This window comes from Nerophis lumbriciformis, linkage group LG36 (assembly GCF_033978685.3).
Source record: "Nerophis lumbriciformis linkage group LG36, RoL_Nlum_v2.1, whole genome shotgun sequence".
In the NCBI taxonomy this organism is placed as follows: domain Eukaryota; kingdom Metazoa; phylum Chordata; class Actinopteri; order Syngnathiformes; family Syngnathidae; genus Nerophis; species Nerophis lumbriciformis.
Genome location: NC_084583.2, coordinates 9,177,341 through 9,200,961, shown reverse-complemented (window position 1 = coordinate 9,200,961; position 23,621 = coordinate 9,177,341). Strand labels below are relative to the sequence as shown.

The 23,621-nt window shown below is 37.7% G+C and overlaps 2 protein-coding genes across 4 annotated transcripts in view; both read left to right on the top strand.

Annotated features, from left to right (window-relative positions):
• The window catches only part of LOC133576921 (uncharacterized), a 30,911-nt gene extending 20,623 nt beyond the window's left edge, over nt 1–10,288 (top strand). For 2 of the 3 annotated variants that reach the window (XM_061930340.2, XM_061930341.2), the window contains 6 exons: nt 57–728; nt 2,118–2,380; nt 2,834–2,894; nt 5,027–5,495; nt 5,601–5,731; nt 8,780–10,288. In XM_061930340.2, the coding sequence (XP_061786324.1) occupies nt 57–728; nt 2,118–2,380; nt 2,834–2,894; nt 5,027–5,495; nt 5,601–5,716 (1,581 nt within the window). In that variant the 3' untranslated portion in view covers nt 5,717–5,731; nt 8,780–10,288. The remainder of the gene's footprint in view (nt 1–56; nt 729–2,117; nt 2,381–2,833; nt 2,895–5,026; nt 5,496–5,600; nt 5,732–8,779) is intronic. The other variant, XM_072912438.1, reaches the window with a different exon arrangement.
• The window catches only part of kcnk4a (potassium channel, subfamily K, member 4a), a 38,350-nt gene continuing 24,992 nt past the window's right edge, over nt 10,264–23,621 (top strand). The window contains exons 1-4 of the mRNA XM_061930346.2: nt 10,264–10,288; nt 10,462–10,803; nt 11,359–11,452; nt 11,548–11,615. The gene's annotated coding sequence lies outside the window, so the exon portion shown is untranslated. The remainder of the gene's footprint in view (nt 10,289–10,461; nt 10,804–11,358; nt 11,453–11,547; nt 11,616–23,621) is intronic.

Below are 23,621 nucleotides of genomic sequence, written 5' to 3'. Positions count from 1 at the left end.
AATGAAAATTAGCCATCTTTAGGACTACTTTATTAACCTTTGCCCTCTTCTGTCAGTTGACCAGTCAAACCCAGCAGCTGACTCTGGGCTTTGAGAAGCAGAGCCAGTACATATCCGGACTTCTGGCTGAACTGCAGGAGAAGGACCGCGCCCTACTCGGCCAAAAAGAGGAACTGCAGCGCTGCAAGCCAGCGCTGGGTGCACTAAAGGATGAAAGAACGGGGGATGATACGAGGAGGAGAAAGAAAGAAAAAGTCTGTGAAGACCGAACAGAAGTTGCACTCGACTCTGTGGATTCTTTAGTGCGGCAGACAAATGCTCCAACAGGCAATGTCATCACTTCCAGCCTTCTCACAAACTCTGATCACCATAAACACGTGGCAGTGACACAAGTGCATGACTTTGTATGCTCAGAGAGGACTGAATATAGCCAGGGTTCTAGTATTAAAGCTGTGTGTGGTCAAGAAGAAGGACAAGCACAAGTAATTGCACCACATCTCTCCCTCCAACGTGAGAATGAACTTCTCAAGCAACGTACTGAGACGCGAATCCTCTCAGACACAACCAACTTGGAACCAAGTGACACTCCGTCTCGCTCAATAACGCCCAGTGCATCACAGGACATCACATCGGAGACGAGAAGAACGGAAAATGAGGTCAAAGATTTCGAGAGGGAAGAACAACAAGATGGCGCCTCACAGAGCCTCATCAGCCACCTGCAGCAACAGGTACCGTATTTTCCGCACTATAAGGCGCACCGGATTATTAGCCGCACCTTCTATGAATTACATATTTCATAATTTTGTCCACCAATAAGCCGCCCCGGACTATAAGCCGCGCCTACGCTGCGCTAAAGTGAATGTCAAAAAAACGCTGCGCTAAAGTGAATGTCAAAAAAACAGTCAGATAGTTCAGTCAAACTTTAATAATATATTGAAAACCAGCGTTCTAACAACTCTGTCCCAAAATGTACGCAAATGTGCAATCACAAACATAGTAAAATTCAAAATGGTGTAGAGCAATAAATAGCAACATAATGTTGCTCGAACGTTAATGTCACAACACACAAAATAAACATAGCGCTCACCTTCTGAAGTTATTCTTCATTCGTAAATCCTTCGAATTCTTCGTCTTCGGTGTCCGAATTGAAAAGTTGCGCAAGCGTGGGATCCAAAAATGGCCGGCTCCGCCTCGTCGAAGTCATCGGATTCAGTGTCGCTGTTGTTGTGCAGCAGTTCTGTGAATCCTGCCTTCCGGAAAGCTCGGACCACAGTTGTGACCGAAACTATCTGCCCAGGCATTTACGATCCACTGGCAGATGTTGGCGTATGTCGACCGGCGCTATCTGCCCGTCTTAGTGAAGGTGTGTTCGCCTTCGGAGCTGTGTGAAAAAAGCCACCCGGCCTCTTCGCGTAAACTTCCCTTAACCACTCGCTCATCTTTTCTTCATCCATCCATCCCTTCGAGTTAGCTTTTATGATGACGCCGGCTGGAAAGGTCTCTTTTGGATGGGTGGAAGTTAGCATGGCAAGCTAGAACCACAGTGAAGGATGACTCCTCATTCCCTGTGGTGCGAATATTCACCGTACGTGCTCCCGTTCCACAGTGCAGTTCACAGGAATATCAGTTGCTGTGAAATACGGTAGTAATCCGTGTGCGGATGGAGAGATTGCGTCTTTTTATGAACCGGATCCTTGTCGCGTAGTAGGAGCCATTTTGTGGTCTTTACAGATGTAAACAGGAAATGAAACTTTACGGTGATATCCGCGCGTTTTTTCTTCTTCTTCCGGGGGCGGGTGAAGCGCTTCCTGTTCTATGGGGGCGGGTGCTTTCCTTGGCGGTTGCTTGCGTAGAAGAAGAAGCGCTTCCTGTTCTACCGGGAAAAAAGATGGCGGCTGTTTACCGAAGTTGCGAGATCGAAACTTTATGAAAATTAATCGTAATAAAGCGCACCGGGTTATAAGGCGCACTGTTAGCTTTTGAGAAAATTTGTGGTTTTTAGGTGCGCCTTATAGTGCGGAAAATACGGTAGTTAGTGTTGGACTGGATTTGAACTTTCACACGTTTGTCCAGAGATGAAGATTTAAGTCAGTGCATGTTCTTCTATTTCTTTCCAGGTGGTGGCGCAGCAGAGGAGGCTTCAGGAACTCTCCGAGGTGGCCCAGCAGCAGGCTGAAGAGCTGGCCATCTGGAGATTAGCTTGTCAGCCCAACTCCAGTTCGGATCAGGACCAGCTCCTTCCCAACTCAGGGGACCAGTCTGAAATGCGCCCTAGTCACATGACCCATACGGACAACAGCCTGGCGCTGGTCATCAGAGAGGATGAGGTTTTGCTCTCCTGTAGCTCCAACAGGCTGCAAGGCCGCATGCTCTCCACCAGGTACACAAACTAGTTTTACCCTCAGGGGACAAAGGCTGACATTTTTGTCCTCGCAGTCATTTTTTACTATTTTTGTTACTTCATTATACTTATTTTTTCCTTAAGAGGGTTTTTTCATGTTTAGGACTGATGTTTGAGATATTTGAGTAAAAAAAGTATAAAAAAGATCCCTGAGGGAACATTGTACAATTTTATGAGATACATTCCTTTTCCTTTATTTAACCAGGTAAAAACTCAGATTAAACATTTATTTTACAATAAGTAATAATAAAATACAGAAGCTGCATCATTATTACACACAAATTAATACCACAGATAATGTCAATAAGGATAAATGTTTTACACGTCTTACATTGGGTTCCGTTGAGGTGCCTAATGTTGCGAGTAAGTGTAAAAATGCTGTTATTCATAACCGCCTTTTGAAATATGACTGATTTGTGTTGATACCTCCAGCATGCAGCAGAAGGCGCCTTCAGAGTTGAGCACCAATCAGCCACCTGCTGACATCAACAAGGTAATTGTCTTCACACACACAAGTATTTTACTATACATTATATATATATATATATATATATATATATATATATATATATACTGTATATCCAGTGCCGATTTCTCCTCAAATGTTATTTTTCAGGACAAAAATTACCTTTAGATAACTGGTCTCAAGTGGTTTTTTTGTGTGTCAAATGAAAATGTTTTAAAATAATACAAGTCACACTTTTGAATGTGGATTATTCATGATTAATCTCACGTTACTTGTTTTCATAATTTAAAATCACTTTAAAAATACCCCATTATTTGGACACAAATGCAATTGTATTGTCAGAATGTCATACAGGAATATTTGGTCAATGTTTTACATGAATGCACATTGTTTAGTTGCTCAAAAGTTGGTAACAGTTGAATCTAAGTCAAGTCAGGGTTTATTTGGAGTGAGCACACTTGCCTTAATCTCCTCACTCAGCGTTGCACCGACGTATGCATTGACCTGATCACTGACCATATAACAATTTGCACCGCCTTCCAGGTAACCATCGTTGGTCAAAGTAAAGAAGCATGTACGGTCAAAGTAAATTGTGTATATCTATGATTAATGCGACTTTAATTGATTAGTTAACTCGCTATTTATATATATATATGTGTGTGTATAAATACATATATATATATATACACATACACAGTACAGGCCAAAAGTTTGGACACACCTCATTCAATGCGTTTTCTTTATTTCCATGACTATTTACATTGTCACATCAAAACTATGAATGAACACGTGGAGTTATGTACTTAATAAAAAAAAAAAGGTGAAATAACTGAAAACAGGTTTCATATTCTAGTTTCTTCAAAATAGCCACCTTTTGCTCTGATTACTGCTTTGCACACACACACAAAAAAAAAAAAAAAAAATATATATATATATATATATATATATATATATATATATAAAATTGTGATGTGCGGTCACAAACCAACCTCCCAGAGACAGTTCTGTTAGGGTTCAAACGCAGCAGTGTTGCTTTATTCAGTCACTTTTTTGGAATGCAGGTTAACTTAAATTCCTCCTGTTTGGGGCTTTCATTTAAACAAACAAATTATCGCATTCCTCATGCCTTGATCAGGTCTCCTAAATTGCCTGGAACATATAGCAGAGAAATCTCTGATCAGTGCAAAGTTCAATAAAACACAGCATTCAATGAATCAAACACCTTACACATTTAGCAGACTAATTTACAAACTATATTTCAGTGGAGCAACACACTTACCGCCCGATGGAAACAGACCTTTCCCAGCAGGGAGCCAGCCACACAATGAGTCAAACACTGAGGTGCTATTTAAATCAAAAACAGTGATTGCCAACCTGACACAGCTGCCTTGGGGCACATCAGCCTGATTGAGGATAAAATTAGGGATGTACTTGCCTTCAATGACCACACCTAGAGGGTGGCGTAGTTTGACCGCCTGTTGCATGCTTTCACTGTGATGGCTGGCCCTCCGCCTAGTCTCACCTGTTCGGAGGTATTGTGATGCTCCACAATATATATATATGTGTGTGTGTGTATATATATATATATATATATATATATATATATATATGTATATGTATGTGTGTGTATGTGTGTGTGTGTGTGTGTGTGTGTGTGTGTATGTATGTATGTATGTATATATATATATATATATATATATATATATATATATAGTATAAAACATGATAAAATATATGTACATGTATGACGTTAATTTGAGTGGATGCCTTAAAGGTGGCGTTTTACTTCAAATCCTCAGTGCCATGCTATGTTTTGTTTTTGCCTTGTTATTGTCAATAGTGCTTAATGTGCGTGTGTGTGTTTTCTTCTCTTCTTCTATTATTGTGTTTGTTTTGTTTTGTACAGCACTTTGTGCTTGCCACTTACCTATGCATGAAAAGTGCTATATAAATAAAGTTTGATTTGATTTGATACATAGAAAATGTAGAATATATGCACTGCATTGTTTAATCATACTGATTAGAAATTAAACTTTTATTATTTTTTATATATTTTTCTTTCTGTACAATACTTTTAGTGTTAAATGTATCCTACTTTTGAGTCAGTATTTGATTACAAACTTTTTTGATTAAATGCAGCCATTTTTCTTGTAATGTAGGGTTCAGAGGAGGAAAGCCAACTGTCCAGAACACATTCATTCTTACACAATCAGCTCCAAACACCACCTGTACAAAGGAGTCAGCAACATGTCACCAAAGACGCAGCACAAAGGTCCGATGACGAGTCGAGCAGCTTGAGAGCGCCCAAAGATTTGAACATGCCCAAAGACTCCTGGACACAAACTGAGGAGAGTCCCAGGGCAGCAGCACTTGAGAGCCAGTGTGTGTACACGCAGACCCAGGAGGAGGACCATGAAGAGCTAGTCAAAGCTTCTCCCACCGTGTCTAAAGTTGAGACATCTGAGGGGAGAGAGCTAAGAGACCAAATGCTCTTTTCTACTTCCTTCCCCATCCCGGCGGACCCCGTGCGTTTGGCCGAGAGAATACGACGAAACAGGACGCAGCTGTCTGCCGCTTTTGACGACACCGAATATGAACCGTACGGCCTCCCGGAAGTTGTCATGAAAGGTACTTAGCTTTTGTTATTGCTATGTACAGAAGGAAGAAAAAGCCACCTTGACTTGGTTACTTTTTAGCACATCCTTTTATTTATTGCTTGTTTCCGTCCTGCAGGCTTTGCAGACATCCCCACTGGGCCCTCGTGTCCCTACATTGTGAGGCGGGGCTTGTTGGGGACCGCTGTTGTCCCCGTCACGCAGAAGATGAACCCCGAGGAGGAGACGGATTGATTGGTGAGCACACAGGTACGTGGTACATGTTAAAGGTAGTACACAGACCTAAATGATACATTCCAAAATGACTTTCAAATATCATATATTTCCATTAATAATAAGAAAAACTAATGACAAAGAACAGAACAGACAAATTATAAGAAAAAAACTGACCCTCCTAGACAACATTGTGAATTAGTGAGTGAATTATATTTATATAGCACTTTTCTCTCGAGACTGAAAAAGCGCTTTACATAGTGAAACCCCCGCTATTTTTTTTATTTATTTTTTAGATATATGCATACTAACTAGTTCTAGCTATTAGGCTGTTCTAGTTTTTATTTTTATTATCTTTTTTTATTTTTTTTTAATTTAATACACTGTAGCACTTTGAGGTTGTTTTCTCAATGTAAAGTGCTTTTTACAAATAAAATCTATTATCATTATTGTTATTAAAATCTATTATCTACATATTTAAGCTACATTTAAACCATACATATTTGTATCGGCCTTTCCAAGATTTCCCAGGTTCTAAACTGAAGGCCATGGGCTGAGCCAGGACAGGTGCTGCACTTTCAAACGCACTTCTGCCTCCAACTTAAGTTTCTCAAAAATAGTTTTATTTGCAAAAAAAGGTCTTCATTCCATGTACATCCAACAGTACATCCAAAGTTAAGGAAAACTAGTTGAACTGCATACAAAGCTAGAAACCAAAAAACTAAGGCTGAAGTGTCGTGTTAGAGGTGGTCAAAAACTGTCTCTCAACCCCACATTTGTCCAATCAGTTTCACCTGTATATGCTCTCGTTACAGGGGCTGTAAATGACACAGAATGTAAATGACACTTTCTAATTCAATAAATTAACTTGCAATATATCAAAACATATTTTCATGGCAAGTCAAAAAATGACTACCGTATTTTCCGCACTATAAGGCGCACCGGATTATAAGGCGCACCTTCAATGAATGGCCTATTTTAAAACTTTGTTCATATATAAGGCGCACCGCATTATAAGGCGCATAGAATAGACGCTACAGTAGAGGCTGGGGTTACGTTATGCATCCATTAGATGGAGCTGCGCTAAAGGGAATGTCAACAAAACAAATAGTGATTGTACTGACACTTCTACTTGCTGCTCTCTGTTCAACAACCCACTGTTCGAGTTTGTCCTCCAACTGTAGCCATCTCGCTTTGTTCCCTCGGAAACTCTGTTTAGTCTTCTTTACTTGGCGCAGGTCATCATGTTGCTTCCTCCACTTCCGCACCATTGATTCGTTAATGTTAAATTCTCTCGCTGCTGCTCTATTCCCGTGTTCTACCACGTGACTGATCGCCTTGAGTTCAAACTCTGCGTCGTAAGCGTGTCTCTTAATAGGAGCCATTTTTGGGTCTTTACATAAAGTTTCGGTCTCGCAACTACGGGACTTCATTTTCCCCCGTAGAAGAAGAACTTCTTCTTCTACGGTAAGTAGCCGCCGACTTCATTTTCCCCTGTAGAAGAAGAAGCGCTTCTTCTTCTACGGTAAGCAGCCGTAGAAGGGGGAAAATGAAGTCGGCGTAGTTACCGTAGTTGCGAGACCTGTTGTGGCTCAATATTGGTCCATATATAAGGCGCACCGGATTAAAAGGCGCACTGTCAGCTTTTGAGGAAATTGGAGGTTTTTAGGTGCGCCTTATAGTGCGGAAAATACAGTAACTTAACTTAACAATATATGCAGTACTAGAGAAATATAAATAACACGAAAATGGCTACCACAACCATAATGAGCAAAATTAAAGTACAGTAGCGCAGTAGGCCCATGTATTCATCAAACACCACCACAATGACCAACATCAAAGTGCAGTAGCGCAGTAGGCCCAAGCATTCATCAAGCACCACAACAATGACCAACACCAAAGTGCAGTAGGCCCAAGACATCTTTCAACAAATGAAACATTAATTTAACTTAATATATGCAGGACTACAGAAGTATAAATAACGCAAAAATGGCTACCACATTCCGGCCCCTATTTCTTGTTTTACAAGTAATGACCATAACTATAATAGGGAGCCATTACAATGCAAATAGACAAAATACCCAACAGTATGATGTACTTTTTTGGAATTGTAGTCCATTGTATCAAAAAGTTTCCTTTTTAAGTCCTTTGATATCTTCTTGAAAACTCCAAAAATGTGCAAGCGTGCAAACATTTTGGACACATCTTCTCATTTCAATTGTGTTTTCTTTATTTTCATGACTATTTACATTGTAGATTGTCACTGAAGGCATCAACACTATGACACCTGTGAAGTGAAAACCTTTTCAGGTGACTACCTCTTGAAGCTCATCGAGAGAATGCCAAGAGTGTGCAAAACAGTAATCGTAGCAAAGGGTGGCTATTTTAAAGAAACTGAAATATAAAACATGTTTTTAGTTATTTCACCTTTTTTTTGTTAAGTACATAACTCCACATGTGTTCATTCATAGTTTTGATGTGACAATCTATAATGTAAATAGTCATGAAAATAAAGAAAACACTGAATTAGAAGGTGTGTCCAAACCTTTGGCCTGTACTATACACACACATACGTGTGTGTGTGTGTGTGTATGTATATATATATATATATATATATATATATATATATATATACCAGTGTGTGTGTGTGTGTACCGGTATGTGTATGTGTATGTGTATATATATATATCCCCATTAATGTGCTTGAAAACAAATAGGAACAAATAAAATGTGACTTTTTAATGGCTGTCCAGTGCTCAGGGGGTGCTATGATTTCTTCATTATGCTGACGGGATTAATAAAATGCAATTGCTTCCAAATATATACAATTTAAATAGTACTCACTTTCAGAGTAAAGACCTCTACAGAACCCAAACAATCCCAATTTGGATCAGTACCAAATCTATTACTACCTACCATATACATATGAAATGTTAACACATAGTTAAAAATAAATCATCCCTGGATTTAATCGCAATGTGAACAAGTGGTTAAAAAGAAATGATCCTAGGTCTAATCATAACAAGTATTGACTTGGTAAACAAAGCGTGACCATAACCTCCTTGGCGATTTTATCATTTCCAGACGCCTTCCATGGTCCTGTTGGCTTGTTGTGGCGGCAAGCGTTGATCTCAGCGACATGATGGATGACATAGGCTTTAAAAAGGGACACAAAAAGTGCACCTGGGATGATGACAACATCCCCACATTACACACACACACACATCTTCACCGACATGACTTATATTTAGCAACTTGCAGGAGTCATTTAGTGAGCTTTGTTGTTCTTTCCACACCACACCTCCCTTTTCCAAAAAACACTACTTCTCCATCGCTAACTTTCTACGCACTTCTGGCCAAGTGAGCGAGGGAATCAGTGCCTAGTTTTTTTTTGGTTTTTAGATGAAGATAACTCCATGAAGGCCAAAGGGAGCTTGTTGTAAAATGTGACATTTCTTTAGTTTATTTCCTGTTTATCTTATTTATAGACGCATGACTGCGTGCGAGTGAAGGGCAGGTGTTTACAGAACCTAAACACTGTACATGAAAGTATAGAGTGTGTGTGTCTTGGAGGTTAGCTATGTTTTCATCTCCATGTTCCTGTGTGTGTGGGTGTGTGTGTGTGTGTGTGTGCATGTGGGAGTAGCGGAGGGCCGCTGTCTGACTAACGTGCACTGCTTTCCGCTCCATGTATGGTTAAACACCCGCGCTCTCCCAACGCTTTTCTGTCGTGCAGTGATGGCGTACTTGTCGGCCCGACCTGTTCTTCCTGCAATGTTTTATTAGCCGGCTGTGCACACACACACACCCAAGCTCCTTAATACAATCAGATATGACGTGCGTGTGTTTTGTGTTTCTCGCGCAAACTTGACTCCTCGGTTTAAAATCTTCTGTGCTGTGATTTATTTAAGATGTAGATGAAGGGATTTTTTGTTGTTTTGTTTTTTACATTTTGAGTGGTTTTTTTTAGCGTTTTATCATCATCCCTACTCATTGACCATATTGAGACACACACACACTTTTTCCATTTTGCTGCCTGATTTATGTGGGATGTTTAGTCTTTTGGCAGTGAGGCAGGATTGCGAGCAGGTCTTTGTGTATCTTGTTACCTTACGTGAATGTAAAAGTCTGTGGCTCCAAATTAAACGTTTCCTTCTTAAGTTATCCTCTGACATTTGGTTTTATTTAATGTACGTATTACTTGGCCTTTTCCACTGGGACACACAGTATTTTCCCTGAAGTAGCTTTATGTTTTCTAATCTGAACTCAAGTATGCATCTATTTCTGATTGAGTGTTTTCAATTCATAAATACAAATGTAATTGTATTTCACCAGTTTCTCCACTAGGTAGAGCACTTTAATATAAAATAAATAAATACAATTGAATAATTATTATGTTGCATGGACTTAATCAACAGCGCTCTCCATTCTCTTTCAAAATGCAATAAATCAGCAAACAATTCCACACAATGGACATTATTCTTCATCGGCGATTAATTGTGATGCCCAATCCTGAACATAACTTTAATTTTGTTCTGTTTCCTCTGCTACAGCTGCAATAAAACAACTCCTCAGACAAAATAACATCTAAAGGTATTAAAGTCATACATCTACATATAAACTGTCTCCTCCCTCTTTGCCTTTCATTGTGTTCTTGTTAACAATTCCAATTTAAAGTGTTTTAAAGGAGTTTGGCCTTGTAATGTTGCCTCTTTGTTTCAATATATCATTCTCCAAAGAGACAAGTGTTACTTTTTTGTTTCCAGAAAAACGACAGAGGGTGCAGAAGCTATGATTTACAACAACAACACACACACACACACACACACACGCGCGCGCATACATATCCATCTCAGGAAACTGCGAGCCCGCTTTCTTCCTCCTCCACGACGGAGTGCAATCACGGTGGTGTAATGTCCTTCCCTTTTCCTCCTCCTGGAGTCTTCTCTCCTTGTCAGGGTGATGTTGACTCCCAAGAATGGGGAAACACCTTCCAAGGAGAAAACACGCATGCACTTTGACAACACACACGCACACACACAACTCCTGACTAAGGGTGAGAAAACAGCACATGTTGCATTGGACCAAGCCGACTTGGAAGTTTCAAGGTAAGAACATTTTACTTTTTTATCATATATATGTATATGTGCTGTGCTGTAAAAGACTTCACAAATAGTAAGGTAATGTTCTCGTAGGTACAGAAGAAATTATTTTATTGCAAATGAATAACTATTTCTATAAATGTCTTTACTATTTCTACATTAATATTTGTATTGGAGTAATGCACGGAGTATTCTGCACTTAAACTATGAGAAAGTCTATTCCTGTTTTCTGTAACAACTGACAGGCTTCAAATGCACAATTTAACTTAACTTTGTTACACCAGTACAAATTATGAAAGCGATATCAGAACATGATTTTGCAAAGAGAACTGCACGTGCAAACTACTATTACATCTCTACTTAATGTACGTGTCACAGAAAGGCATACTTTTGAAAAATTGGGTGAAATTTACAGTATTGAGCTGCTGTATTTCCATTGCTTCCTTTCCTCGGGGGGGAAAGTGGTCCACCTGCTCCAGATGAGATCAGCGACTCCTATTACCACAAAAAACTGCCATCGTACGTATTGACGGTGATAACTTGTAACCAGAATGCTAACAGTCTTCAGGACTCCGGCCAACGTCAGAAGGTCCAGGTGAAGAGCGCAGGACTTCCATCGCTGTGGTTCTTTAAAAAAAGGCAAACACGCTACAAAGTGAGCCGAGCGCGGATAAGCGACAAATATGTTTTTTTAGAGATCCCCCTCCTTGCCTGCGCTTTGATTTATTCAGAGAATTTTCTGTGTTGAAGGAGGCCCGTGAGAGATTTTCAAGTCACCTGACCCAACATGGGATGAACTCCTGATTCAGCGCCTGAAGGTAACACCTCATCTGCAGCACAATGGCTTCCTGTCACTGCACCACTACAATATACATTCTCTACACAACATCCATGTGCATGTAAAATGGACTCTGCACTTTTCTGGCTGTAGTAGTTAGTGGCGGGACTTTGTGTGGAAGGGAAAGTTGCAATAGGGTGTGATATTTACTGTAATAAATATCACACCCCCAAACTCACCTCTGCCATCATGTTACATTGTTGCTGTCTTAAATATTTGATAATATCGTATGCTGTCCCTGACTACGACTATTTGTCCATGTCCTGTGTGAAAGGTGCACATGGCAGAAATAGGGGCGGATATAGAGTGCATCCAGCAAGTATTCACAGGGCTTCACTTTTTTTCCATGCACCTTTTATGTTACAGCTTTATTCCGAGATACATACATTCATTCTTGTCCTTAAAATTCTACACACAATACCCCATAATAACAATGTGAAAACTGTTTGGTTTTTTTAGAACTTTTCGCAAATGTATTAAAAACTAAGAAATCAAATGTACATAAGTATTGACAGCCTTTGCGTAATACATTGTTGGTGCACCTTTGGCAGCAATTACAGCCTCAAGTCTTTTTTTAACAAGATGCCACAATCTTTGCACACCCATCTGTGGGCAGTTTTGCAGCACCTCTCAAGCTCCATCAGGTTGGATGGGAAGCGTCGGTGAACAGCCATTTTCAGATGTCTCCGGATCAAGGTCTGGGCTCTGGCTGGGCCACGTACAGAGTTGTACAAACCCCGTTTCCATATGAGTTGGGAAATTGTGTTAAATGTAAATATAAACGGAATACAATGATTTGCAAATCATTTTCAACCCATATTCAGTTGAATATGCTACAAAGACAACATGTTTGATGTTCAAACTGATAAACATTTTTTTGTTTTGCAAATAATCATTAACTTTAGAATTTGATGCCAGCAACATGTGACAAAGAAGTTGGGAAAGCTGGCAATAAATACTGATCAAGTTGAGGAATGCTCATCAAACACTTATTTGGAACATCCCACAGGTGTGCGGGCTAATTGGGAACAGGTGGGTGCCATGATTGGGTATAAAAACAGCTTCCCAAAAAATGCTCAGTCTTTCACAAGAAAGGATGGGGTGAGGTACACCCCTTTGTCCACAACTGCGTGAGCAAATAGTCAAACAGTTTAAGAACAACGTTTCTCAAAGTGCAATTGCAAGAAATTTCGGGATTTCAACATATACGGTCCATAATATCATCAAAAGGTTCAGAGAATCTGGAGAAATCACTCCACGTAAGCGGCATGTCCGGAAACCAACATTGAATGACCGTGACCTTCGATCCCTCAGACGGCACTGTATCAAAAACTGACATCAATCTCTAAAGGATATCACCACATGGGCTCAGGAAGACTTCAGAAAACCACTGTCACTAAATACAGTTTGTCGCTACATCTGTAAGTGCAAGTGAAAGCCATTTATCAACAACATCCAGAAACGCCGCCGGCTTCTCTGGGCCCGAGATCATCTAAGATGGACTAATGCAAAGTGGAAAAGTTTTCTGTGGTCTGACGAGTCCACATTTCAAATTTTTTTTGGAAATATTCGACATCGTGTCATCCGTACCAAAGGGGAAGCGAACCATCCAGACTGTTATCGACGCAAAGTTCAAAAGCCAGCATCTGTGGTGGTATGGGGGTGCATTAGTGCCCAAGGCATGGGTAACTTACACATCTGTGAAGGCACCATTAATGCTGAAAGGTACATACAGGTTTTGGAACAACATATTCTGCCATCTAAGCACCGTCTTTTTCATGGACGCCCCTGCTTATTTCAGCAAGACGATGCCAAGCCACATTCAGCACGTGTTACAACAGCGTGGCTTTGTAAAAAAAAGAGTGCGGGTACTTTCCTGGCCCGCCTGCAGTCCAGACCTGTCTCCCATCGAAAATGTGTGGCACATTATGAAGCGTAAAATACGACAGCGGAGACCCCGGACCTTTGAACGACTGAAGCTCTACATAAAACAAGAATGGGAAAGAATTCCACTTTCAAAGCTTCAACAATTAGTTTCCTCAGTTCCCAATCGTTTATTGAGTGTTGTTAAAAGAAAAGGTGATTCAACACAGTGGTGAACATGCCCTTTCCCAACTACTTTGGCACGTGTTGCAGCCATGAAATTCTAAGTTAATTATTATTTGCAAAAAAAAAAAATAAAGTTTATGAGTTTGAACATCAAATATGTTGTCTTTGTAGTGCATTCAATTGAATATGGGTTGAAAATGATTTGCAAATCATTGTATTCCGTTTATATTTACATCTAACGCAATTTCCCAACTCATATGGAAACGGGGTTTGTACTTAAGCTATTCCTTTGATATCTTGGCTGTGTGCTTAGGGTTGTTGTCCTCCTGAAAGTCTGAGTTAAAGAGCCCTCTGGAGCAGGTTTTCATCATGGATGTCTCTGTACATTGCTGCATTCATCTTTCCCTCTATACTGCCTCGTAGCCCAGTTCCTGAAGCTAAACGCACCCCCACAGTATGATGCTGCCACCACCATGTAGGGATGGTATTGGCCTGGTTTCCTCCAAACATGTCGCCTGGCATTCACACCAAAGACTTCAATCTTTGTCTCATCAGACCAGAGAATTTAGTTTCTCAAGGTCTGAGAGTTTCAGGTGCATGTTGGCAAACATTTCCGTCTGGTCACTCTACCATACAGGCATGATTGGTGGATTATTGCAAAGATGGTTGTCCTTCTGGAAGGTTCTCTCTCCAGAGAGGAATGCTGGAGCTCTTGACAAGAGGTGACCATGGGGTTCTTGGTCACCTCCCTGACCAGGGTCCTTCTCCCCTGATCGCTCAGTTTAGATGACCGGCCAGCTCTAGGAAGACTCCTGGTGTTCCAAACCTCTTCTATTTAGGGATGATGGAGGCCACTGTGCTCATTGGGACCTTCAAGACAGCAAATCTTTTCTATATCCTATCCCAGATCTGTGCCTCCAGATAATCCTGTCTCGGGGGTCCACAGACAATTCCTTGGACTTTGTGCTCTGTAATGCACTGTCAAGTGTGGGACCTTATAAATAGACGGGTGTAAACATTTCCAAATGATTTCTAACCCAACTGGATTTATTACAGGTGCACTCCATTAATCTGTTCGAACATTTCTAGGATGCTCAGTTAAACAGGATGCACCTGATCTCACTTTTGAGCTTCATGGCAAAGGCTGTTAATACTTATGTACATGTATTGTTGTTTTTTTAATACATTTGCAAAAAATCTCACAAAAATTGTCATTATGGGGTATTGTGTGCAGAATTTTGAGGACAAAAATCCATTAATTCCATTATGAAAGGTATAGAACAGTGTTTTTCAACCTTTTTTGAGCCAAGGCACATTTTGTGCGTTGAAAAAATGCGGAGGCACACCACCAGCAGAAATCATTAAAAAACGAAACTCAGTTGACAGTAAAAAGTTGTCGAAATTGTTGGATATGACTTTAAAGCATAACCAAGCATGCATCACTCTTGTCTCAAAGCAGGTGTACTGTCACCACCTGTCACATCACGCCCTGACTTATTTGGAGTTTATTGCTGTTTTCCTGTGTGTAGTGTTTTACTTCTTGTCTTGCGCTCCTATTTTGGTGGCTTTTTCTCTTGTTTTGGTATTTTCCTGTAGCAGTTTCATGTCTTTCTTTGAGCCATATTTTCCGCATCTACTTTGTTTTAGCAATCAAGAATATTTCAGTTGTTTTTATCCTTCTTTGTGTGGACATTGTTGACTGTCATGTCATGTTCGGATGTACTTTGTGGACGCCGTCTTTGCTCCACAGTAAGTCTTTGCTGTCGTCCAGCATTCTGTTTTTGTTTAATTTGTAGGAAGTTCAGTTTTAGTTTCGTTCTGTGTAGCCTTCCCTAAGCTGAATGCCTTTTCTTTGGGGCACTCACCTTTTGTTTGTTTTTGGTTTAAGCATTAGACACTTTTTTACCTGCACACTGCCTCCCGCTGTTTCCGACATCTACAAAGCAATTGGCTACTGGCTGCCACCTACTGATATGGAAGAGTATTACATGGTTACTCTGCCGAGCTCTAGACAGCACCGACACTCAACAACAACACATCATTTGCAGACTATAATTACTGGTTTGCAAAAAAAAAAAAATGTAACCCAAATATGTAAAATTACATAATCTCCCACGGCACACCAGACACTGGTGTAGAAAAAGGGAAGCGCTGTGAATACTTTCCGCTCAAAGGCAAATAAATGCTACGTCTCATGTCAGGGGATGGCTGTGTTAAAAACCTCTAAAGGCTTAGTGGCCACATGCGTGGACAGCACCTTTTAGCTCTTATTTCCAAAATTGTGTACACTACTGAAATGGGGTCTTATGACCGCTTATGTGGACACTTATACTGCCATCTGGTGGTGTCAGAAGAGTATAACATACAATGGAATTTGGAGAAAAAAAAAAGTGTAAAAATAAGAATTAGCATGTCACTAAACATGAAGTACATGTTTGTTTACTTATGGACTAAGTACATCATATCAAAAGATGATTCTTAGTTTTTATTCTTATTAGGGTCCAATAAGCCCAAATAACAAAGAGAAATAAAAAATAAAAAAACATGTAAACAAACAGCTTGGGCCTTCAAATGCAGAGAATAATTTCGCCACACCTAGTGTGTGTGTGACAATCATTGGTACTTTAACTTTAACTTTAAACAGCTCAGGTACTGTGTCCAAAGATGGAAAGTTAACATTTAAACACAACTCAGCCCGGTAAAAGTCAGCAAAAATCCAGCTTTTTGGGGGGGAAATATGGGAAATAATTTTAGGCTAGTAGACTGTAGTGCCAGGAGGGAGTTAAGAGTGTATAAAAATGTATTTATATCGTTTTTTTGTTCGGACCTCTTAAACCAGCTTCAGAGTTTGCATAAAATGATCAAATAGATTGTCACAACAGTAAATATGACAAATTGTACCATTTTTCCACAAAATGATATCCTGCAATTAGAAACCGCAACAATGCATCTACCATGAATTGATTTACGTGGACCCTGACTTAAACAAGTTGAAAAACTTATTCGGGTATTACCATTTAGAGGTCAATTGTACGGAATATGTACTGAACTGTACAATCTACTAATTCAAGTTTCAATCAATCAATGCATCAAATGAGTTTAATACTGATCTTATGTTTATAAACCAGTCCCAGAGTCCTGAAACATGTACATTTTGGATGATAACTCATTTAATGCATTTTTTTTCCAAACGAAAAAACCGGACATAATTATATCGAATGACCATTTAAAGAGTCAAAATGCAGAAAAACATGTCATTTTAGTTTTTTAGGACTAAGGTTCATTGAGAGATTTGAGCAAAAACAGTAGTAAAAAAATATGACTGGGAACATTTTTTTACACTTAAATATGAAATAATGTATGCCCCAGAGGGTTAAAGAATGAAAAAACCTGACATAATTATATCGAATGGCCATTTAAAGAGTCAAAATGCAGAAAAATATGTCATTTTTGTTTTTTAGGACTACGGTTCATTGCGAGATTTGAGCAAAAATATGACTGGGAACATTTTTATACACCTAAATATGAAATAATGTATGCACCAGAGGGTTAAAGAATGCAAAAACCTGACATAATTATATCGAATGGCCATTTAAAGAGTCAAAATGCAGAAAAACATGTCATTTTTGTTTTTTTAGGACTAAAGTTCATTGCGAGATTTGAGTAAAAACAGTAGGAAACAAATACGACTGGGAACATTTTTATACACTTAAATATGAAATAATGTATGCCCCAGAGGGTTAAAGAATGAAAAAACCTGACATAATTATATCGAATGGCCATTTAGAGAGTCAAAATGCAGAAAAACATGTCATTTTTGTTTTTTAGGACTAAAGTTCATTGCGAGATTTGAGTAAAAAAAGTAGGAAAAAATATGACTGGGAACATTTTTATACACTTAAATATGAAATAATGTATGCCCCAGAGGGTTAAAGAATGAAAAAACCTGACATAATTATATCGAATGGCCATTTAAAGAGTCAAAATGCAGAAAAACATGTCATTTTTGTTTTTTTAGGACTAAAGTTCATTGCGAGATTTGAGTAAAAACAGTAGGAAACAAATACGACTGGGAACATTTTTATACACTTAAATATGAAATAATGTATGCCCCAGAGGGTTAAAGAATGAAAAAACCTGACATAATTATATCGAATGGCCATTTAGAGAGTCAAAATGCAGAAAAACATGTCATTTTTGTTTTTTAGGACTAAAGTTCATTGCGAGATTTGAGTAAAAAAAGTAGGAAAAAATATGACTGGGAACATTTTTATACACTTAAATATGAAATAATGTATGCCCCAGAGGGTTAAAGAATGAAAAAACCTGACATAATTATATCGAATGGCCATTTAAAGAATCAAAATGCAGAAAAACATGTCATTTTTGTTTTTTAGGACGAAAGTTCATTGCGAGATTTGAGTAAAAAAAGTAGGAAAAAATATGACTGGGAACATTTTTATACACCTAAATATGAAATAATGTATGCCCCAGAGGGTTAAAGAATGAAAAACCCTGACATGATTATATCGAATGGCCATTTAAAGAGTCAAAATGCAGAAAAACATGTCATTTTTGTTTTTTAGGACTAAGGTTCATTGCGACATTTGAGTAAAAATATGACTGGGAACATTTTTATACACCTAAATATGAAATAATGTATGCCCCAGAGGGTTAAAGAATGCAAAAACCTGACATAATTATATCGAATGGCCATTTAAAGAGTCAAAATGCAGAAAAACATGTAATTTTTGTTTTTTAGGACTAAAGTTCATTGCGAGATTTGAGTAAAAAAAAGTGGGAAAAAATATGACTGGGAACATTTTTATATACTTAAATATGAAATAATGTATGCCCCAGAGGGTTAAAGAATGAAAAAACCTGACATAATTATATCGAATGGCCATTTAAAGAGTCAAAATGCAGGAAAAACATGTCATTTTTGTTTTTTAGAACAACAGTTCATTGCGAGATTTGAGTAAAAATATGACTGGGAACATTTTTATACACCTAAATATGAAATAATGTATGCGCCAGAGGGTTAAAGAATGCAAAAACCTGACATAATTATATCGAATGGCCTTTTAAAGAGTCAAAATGCAGAAAAACATGTCATTTTTGTTTTTTTAGGACTAAAGTTCATTGCGAGATTTGAGTAAAAACAGTAGGAAACAAATATGACTGGGAACATTTTTATACACTTAAATATGAAATAATGTATGGCCCAGAGGGTTAAAGAATGCAAAAACCTGACATACCCGGTAATTATATCGAATGGCCATTTAAAGAATCAAAATGCAGAAAAACATGTCATTTTTGTTTTTTAGGACTATGGTTCATTGAGAGATTTGAGCAAAAACAGTAGTAAAAAAATATGACGGGGAACATTTTTATACACCTAAATATGAAATAATGTATGCCCCAGAGGGTTAAGGAATGCAACAACCTGACATAATTATATCGAATGGCCATTTAAAGAGTCAAAATGCAGAACAACATGTCATTTTTGTTTTTTAGGACTAAGGTTCATTGCGACATTTGAGCAAAAACAGTAGGAAAAAATATGACTGGGAACATTTTTATACACTTAAATATGAAGAAATGTATGCCCCAGAGGGTTAAAGAATGAAAAAACCTGACATAATTATATCGAATGGACATTTAGAGAGTCAAAATGCAGAAAAACATGTCATTTTTGTTTTTTAGGACTAAAGTTCATTGCGAGATTTGAGTAAAAAAAGTAGGAAGAAATATGACTGGGAACATTTTTATACACCTAAATATGAAATAATGTATGCCCCAGAGGGTTAAAGGATGAAAAAACCTGACATAATTATATCGAATGGCCATTTAAATAGTCAAAATGCAGAAAAACATATCATTTTTGTTTTTTAGGACTAAGGTTCATTGCGAGATTTGAGCAAAAATATGACTGGGAACATTTTTATACACCTAAATATGAAATAATGTATGCCCCAGAGGGTTAAAGAATGCAAAAACCTGACATAATTATATCGAATGGCCATTTAAAAAGTCAAAATGCAGAAAAACATGTCATTTTTGTTTTTTAGGACTAAGGTTCATTGCGAGATTTGAGTAAAAAAAAAGTGGGGAAAAATATGACTGGGAACATTTTTATACACCTAAATATGAAATAATGTATGCGCCAGAGGGTTAAAGAATGCAACAACCTGACATAATTATACCGAATGGCCATTTAAAGAGTCAAAATGCAGAAAAACATGTCATTTTTGTTTTTTAGGACTAAAGTTCATTGCGAGATTTGAGTAAAAAAAGTAGGAAAAAATATGACTGGGAACATTTTTATACACCTAAATATGAAATAATGTATGCCCCAGAGGGTTAAAGAATGCAAAAACCTGACATAATTATATCGAATGGCCATTTAAAGAGTCAAAATGCAGAAAAACATGTCATTTTTGTTTTTTAGGACTAAGGTTCATTGCGAGATTTGAGTAAAAAAAAAGTGGGAAAAAATATGACTGGGAACATTTTTATACACCTAAATATGAAATAATGTATGCCCCAGAGGGTTAAGGAATGCAACAACCTGACATAATTATATCGAATGGCCATTTAAAGAGTCAAAATGCAGAAAAACATGTCATTTTTGTTTTTTAGGACTAAGGTTCATTGAGAGATTTGAGCAAAAACAGGAATAAATATGACTGGGAACATTTTTATACACTTAAATATAAATAATGTATGCCCCAGAGGGTTAAGGAATGCAAAAACCTGACATAATTATATCGAATGGCCATTTAAAGAGTCAAAATGCAGAAAAACATGTAATTTTTGTTTTTTAGGACTAAGTTCATTACAAGATTTGAGTAAAAAAAGTGGGAAAAAATATGACTGGGAACATTTTTATACACTTAAATATGAAATAATGTATGCCCCAGAGGGTTAAAGAATGAAAAAACCTGACATAATTATATCGAATGGCCATTTAAAGAATCAAAATGCAGAAAAACATGTAATTTTTGTTTTTTAGGACTAAAGTTCATTAGGAGATTTGAGTAAAAAAAGTGGGAAAAAATATGACTGGGAACATTTTTATACACCTAAATATGAAATAATGTATGCCCCAGAGGGTTAAAGAATGAAAAAACCTGACATAATTATATCGAATGGCCATTTAGAGAGTCAAAATGCAGAAAAACGTGTCATTTTTGTTTTTTAGGACGAAAGTTCATTGCGAGATTTCAGTAAAAACAGGAAAAAATATGACTGGGAACATTTTAATACACCTAAATATGAAATGATGTATGCCCCAGAGGGTTAAAGAATGAAAAAACCTGACATAATTATATCGAATGGCCATTTAAAGAGTCAAAATGCAGAAAAACATGTAATTTTTGTTTTTTAGGACTAAGTTCATTACAAGATTTGAGTAAAAAAAGTGGGAAAAAATATGACTGGGAACATTTTTATACACTTAAATATGAAATAATGTATGCCCCAGAGGGTTAAAGAATGAAAAAACCTGACATAATTATATCGAATGGCCATTTAAAGAATCAAAATGCAGAAAAACATGTAATTTTTGTTTTTTAGGACTAAAGTTCATTAGGAGATTTGAGTAAAAAAAGTGGGAAAAAATATGACTGGGAACATTTTTATACACCTAAATATGAAATAATGTATGCCCCAGAGGGTTAAAGAATGAAAAAACCTGACATAATTATATCGAATGGCCATTTAGAGAGTCAAAATGCAGAAAAACGTGTCATTTTTGTTTTTTAGGACGAAAGTTCATTGCGAGATTTCAGTAAAAACAGGAAAAAATATGACTGGGAACATTTTAATACACCTAAATATGAAATGATGTATGCCCCAGAGGGTTAAAGAATGAAAAAACCTGACATAATTATATCGAATGGCCATTTAAAGAGTCAAAATGCAGAAAAACATGTAATTTTTGTTTTTTAGGACTAAGTTCATTACAAGATTTGAGTAAAAAAAGTGGGAAAAAATATGACTGGGAACATTTTTATACACTTAAATATGAAATAATGTATGCCCCAGAGGGTTAAAGAATGAAAAAACCTGACATAATTATATCGAATGGCCATTTAAAGAATCAAAATGCAGAAAAACATGTAATTTTTGTTTTTTAGGACTAAAGTTCATTAGGAGATTTGAGTAAAAAAAGTGGGAAAAAATATGACTGGGAACATTTTTATACACCTAAATATGAAATAATGTATGCCCCAGAGGGTTAAAGAATGAAAAAACCTGACATAATTATATCGAATAGCCATTTAGAGAGTCAAAATGCAGAAAAACGTGTCATTTTTGTTTTTTAGGACGAAAGTTCATTGCGAGATTTCAGTAAAAACAGGAAAAAATATGACTGGGAACATTTTAATACACCTAAATATGAAATGATGTATGCCCCAGAGGGTTAAAGAATGAAAAAATCTGACATAATTATATCGAATGGCCATTTAAAGAGTCAAAATGCAGAAAAACATGTCATTTTTGTTTTTTAGGACTACGGTTCATTGCGAGATTTGAGTAAAAATATGACTGGGAACATTTTTATACACCTAAATATGAAATAATGTATGCGCCAGAGGGTTAAAGAATGCAACAACCTGACATAATTATACCGAATGGCCATTTAAAGAGTCAAAATGCAGAACAACATGTCATTTTTGTTTTTTAGGACTAAAGTTCATTGAGAGATTTGAGCAAAAACAGGAATAAATATGACTGGGAACATTTTTATACCCTTAAATATGAAATAATGTATGCCCCAGAGGGTTAAAGAATGAAAAAACCTGACATAATTATATCGAATGGCCATTTAAAGAGTCAAAATGCAGAAAAACATGTCATTTTTGTTTTTTAGGACTAAAGTTCATTGAGAGATTTGAGCAAAAACAGGAATAAATATGACTGGGAACATTTTTATACACTTAAATATGAAATAATGTATGCCCCAGAGGGTTAAAGAAGACCTACTTTTAACTTCCTTGTGGTATAGATAATAACATAGTTCTAGTGTAGTGTCGTCTTACACTCTTTAACTATGTATATTGGACAAAAACTTCTCTTTTTTTTCAGCCACGGTCAGAAATAAAATTCATAAACAAAATGTAAATTTGCCGGTCACAACATTAGGTACACCTGCCTACTCTCCGACTGATACAGAGCGGCATCGAAAAAAGCAGATTTTAGCAGCATTTATGTCGGTCGTCTTATGCACAGGTCAAGATTAGATCAAAATAAAAGCTTATCTTGTGTTTTCTCAACCAAAGTCTTAATGTCGTCATCGTTTTCCGTCGGCAGCAAATCCCATTTCGCAGTGGCCCAAATGTAGTAAACAAGGAAGTCATTATTTTAAAGGCATATGAAAGGAGGGGGGTATGGAAGCTCCAGCGGCAGGGGTTTCACTCAGCAGAGGGGGAGGAGGCTTACCACGGCCCATATATGTACATCCGCCAATCTGTGACATCACAAATGGCCCACCGTTAAACAAATATACAAAACACAGCGCTCAAAGCTTCAAAAACTGTGTAAACTCAAGCCAAAATGCACGACTTCTTATGATTCAACACAAGCATCCAACATAGCAACAATATTTTATACATCAGAGAAGAGGAAAATCATCTTTAAACATCCTTTTCCCCCACTGTGCTTGAGTGTGAGAAACTACTTCTATTTCTCACCTGCAAAATCAATCAGCGGCGTGGGCTGTTATCTGCCATCTTCAAAGGAAGTTTCATACAAATTCACAATTTCCTCTGGATCCCAGAGAACAAAACCGTAGCATGAATGGAAGTGAGTAGAACTTACGCCTCTGCCAAGGCCCAACAATTGTAGGCGGAAGAAAAAATATTCTGAAAAGTAACATGATGTTGTTCTACTCCACTCCTGCAGGAGGCACCAATACAGGCTGAAAAGTGAA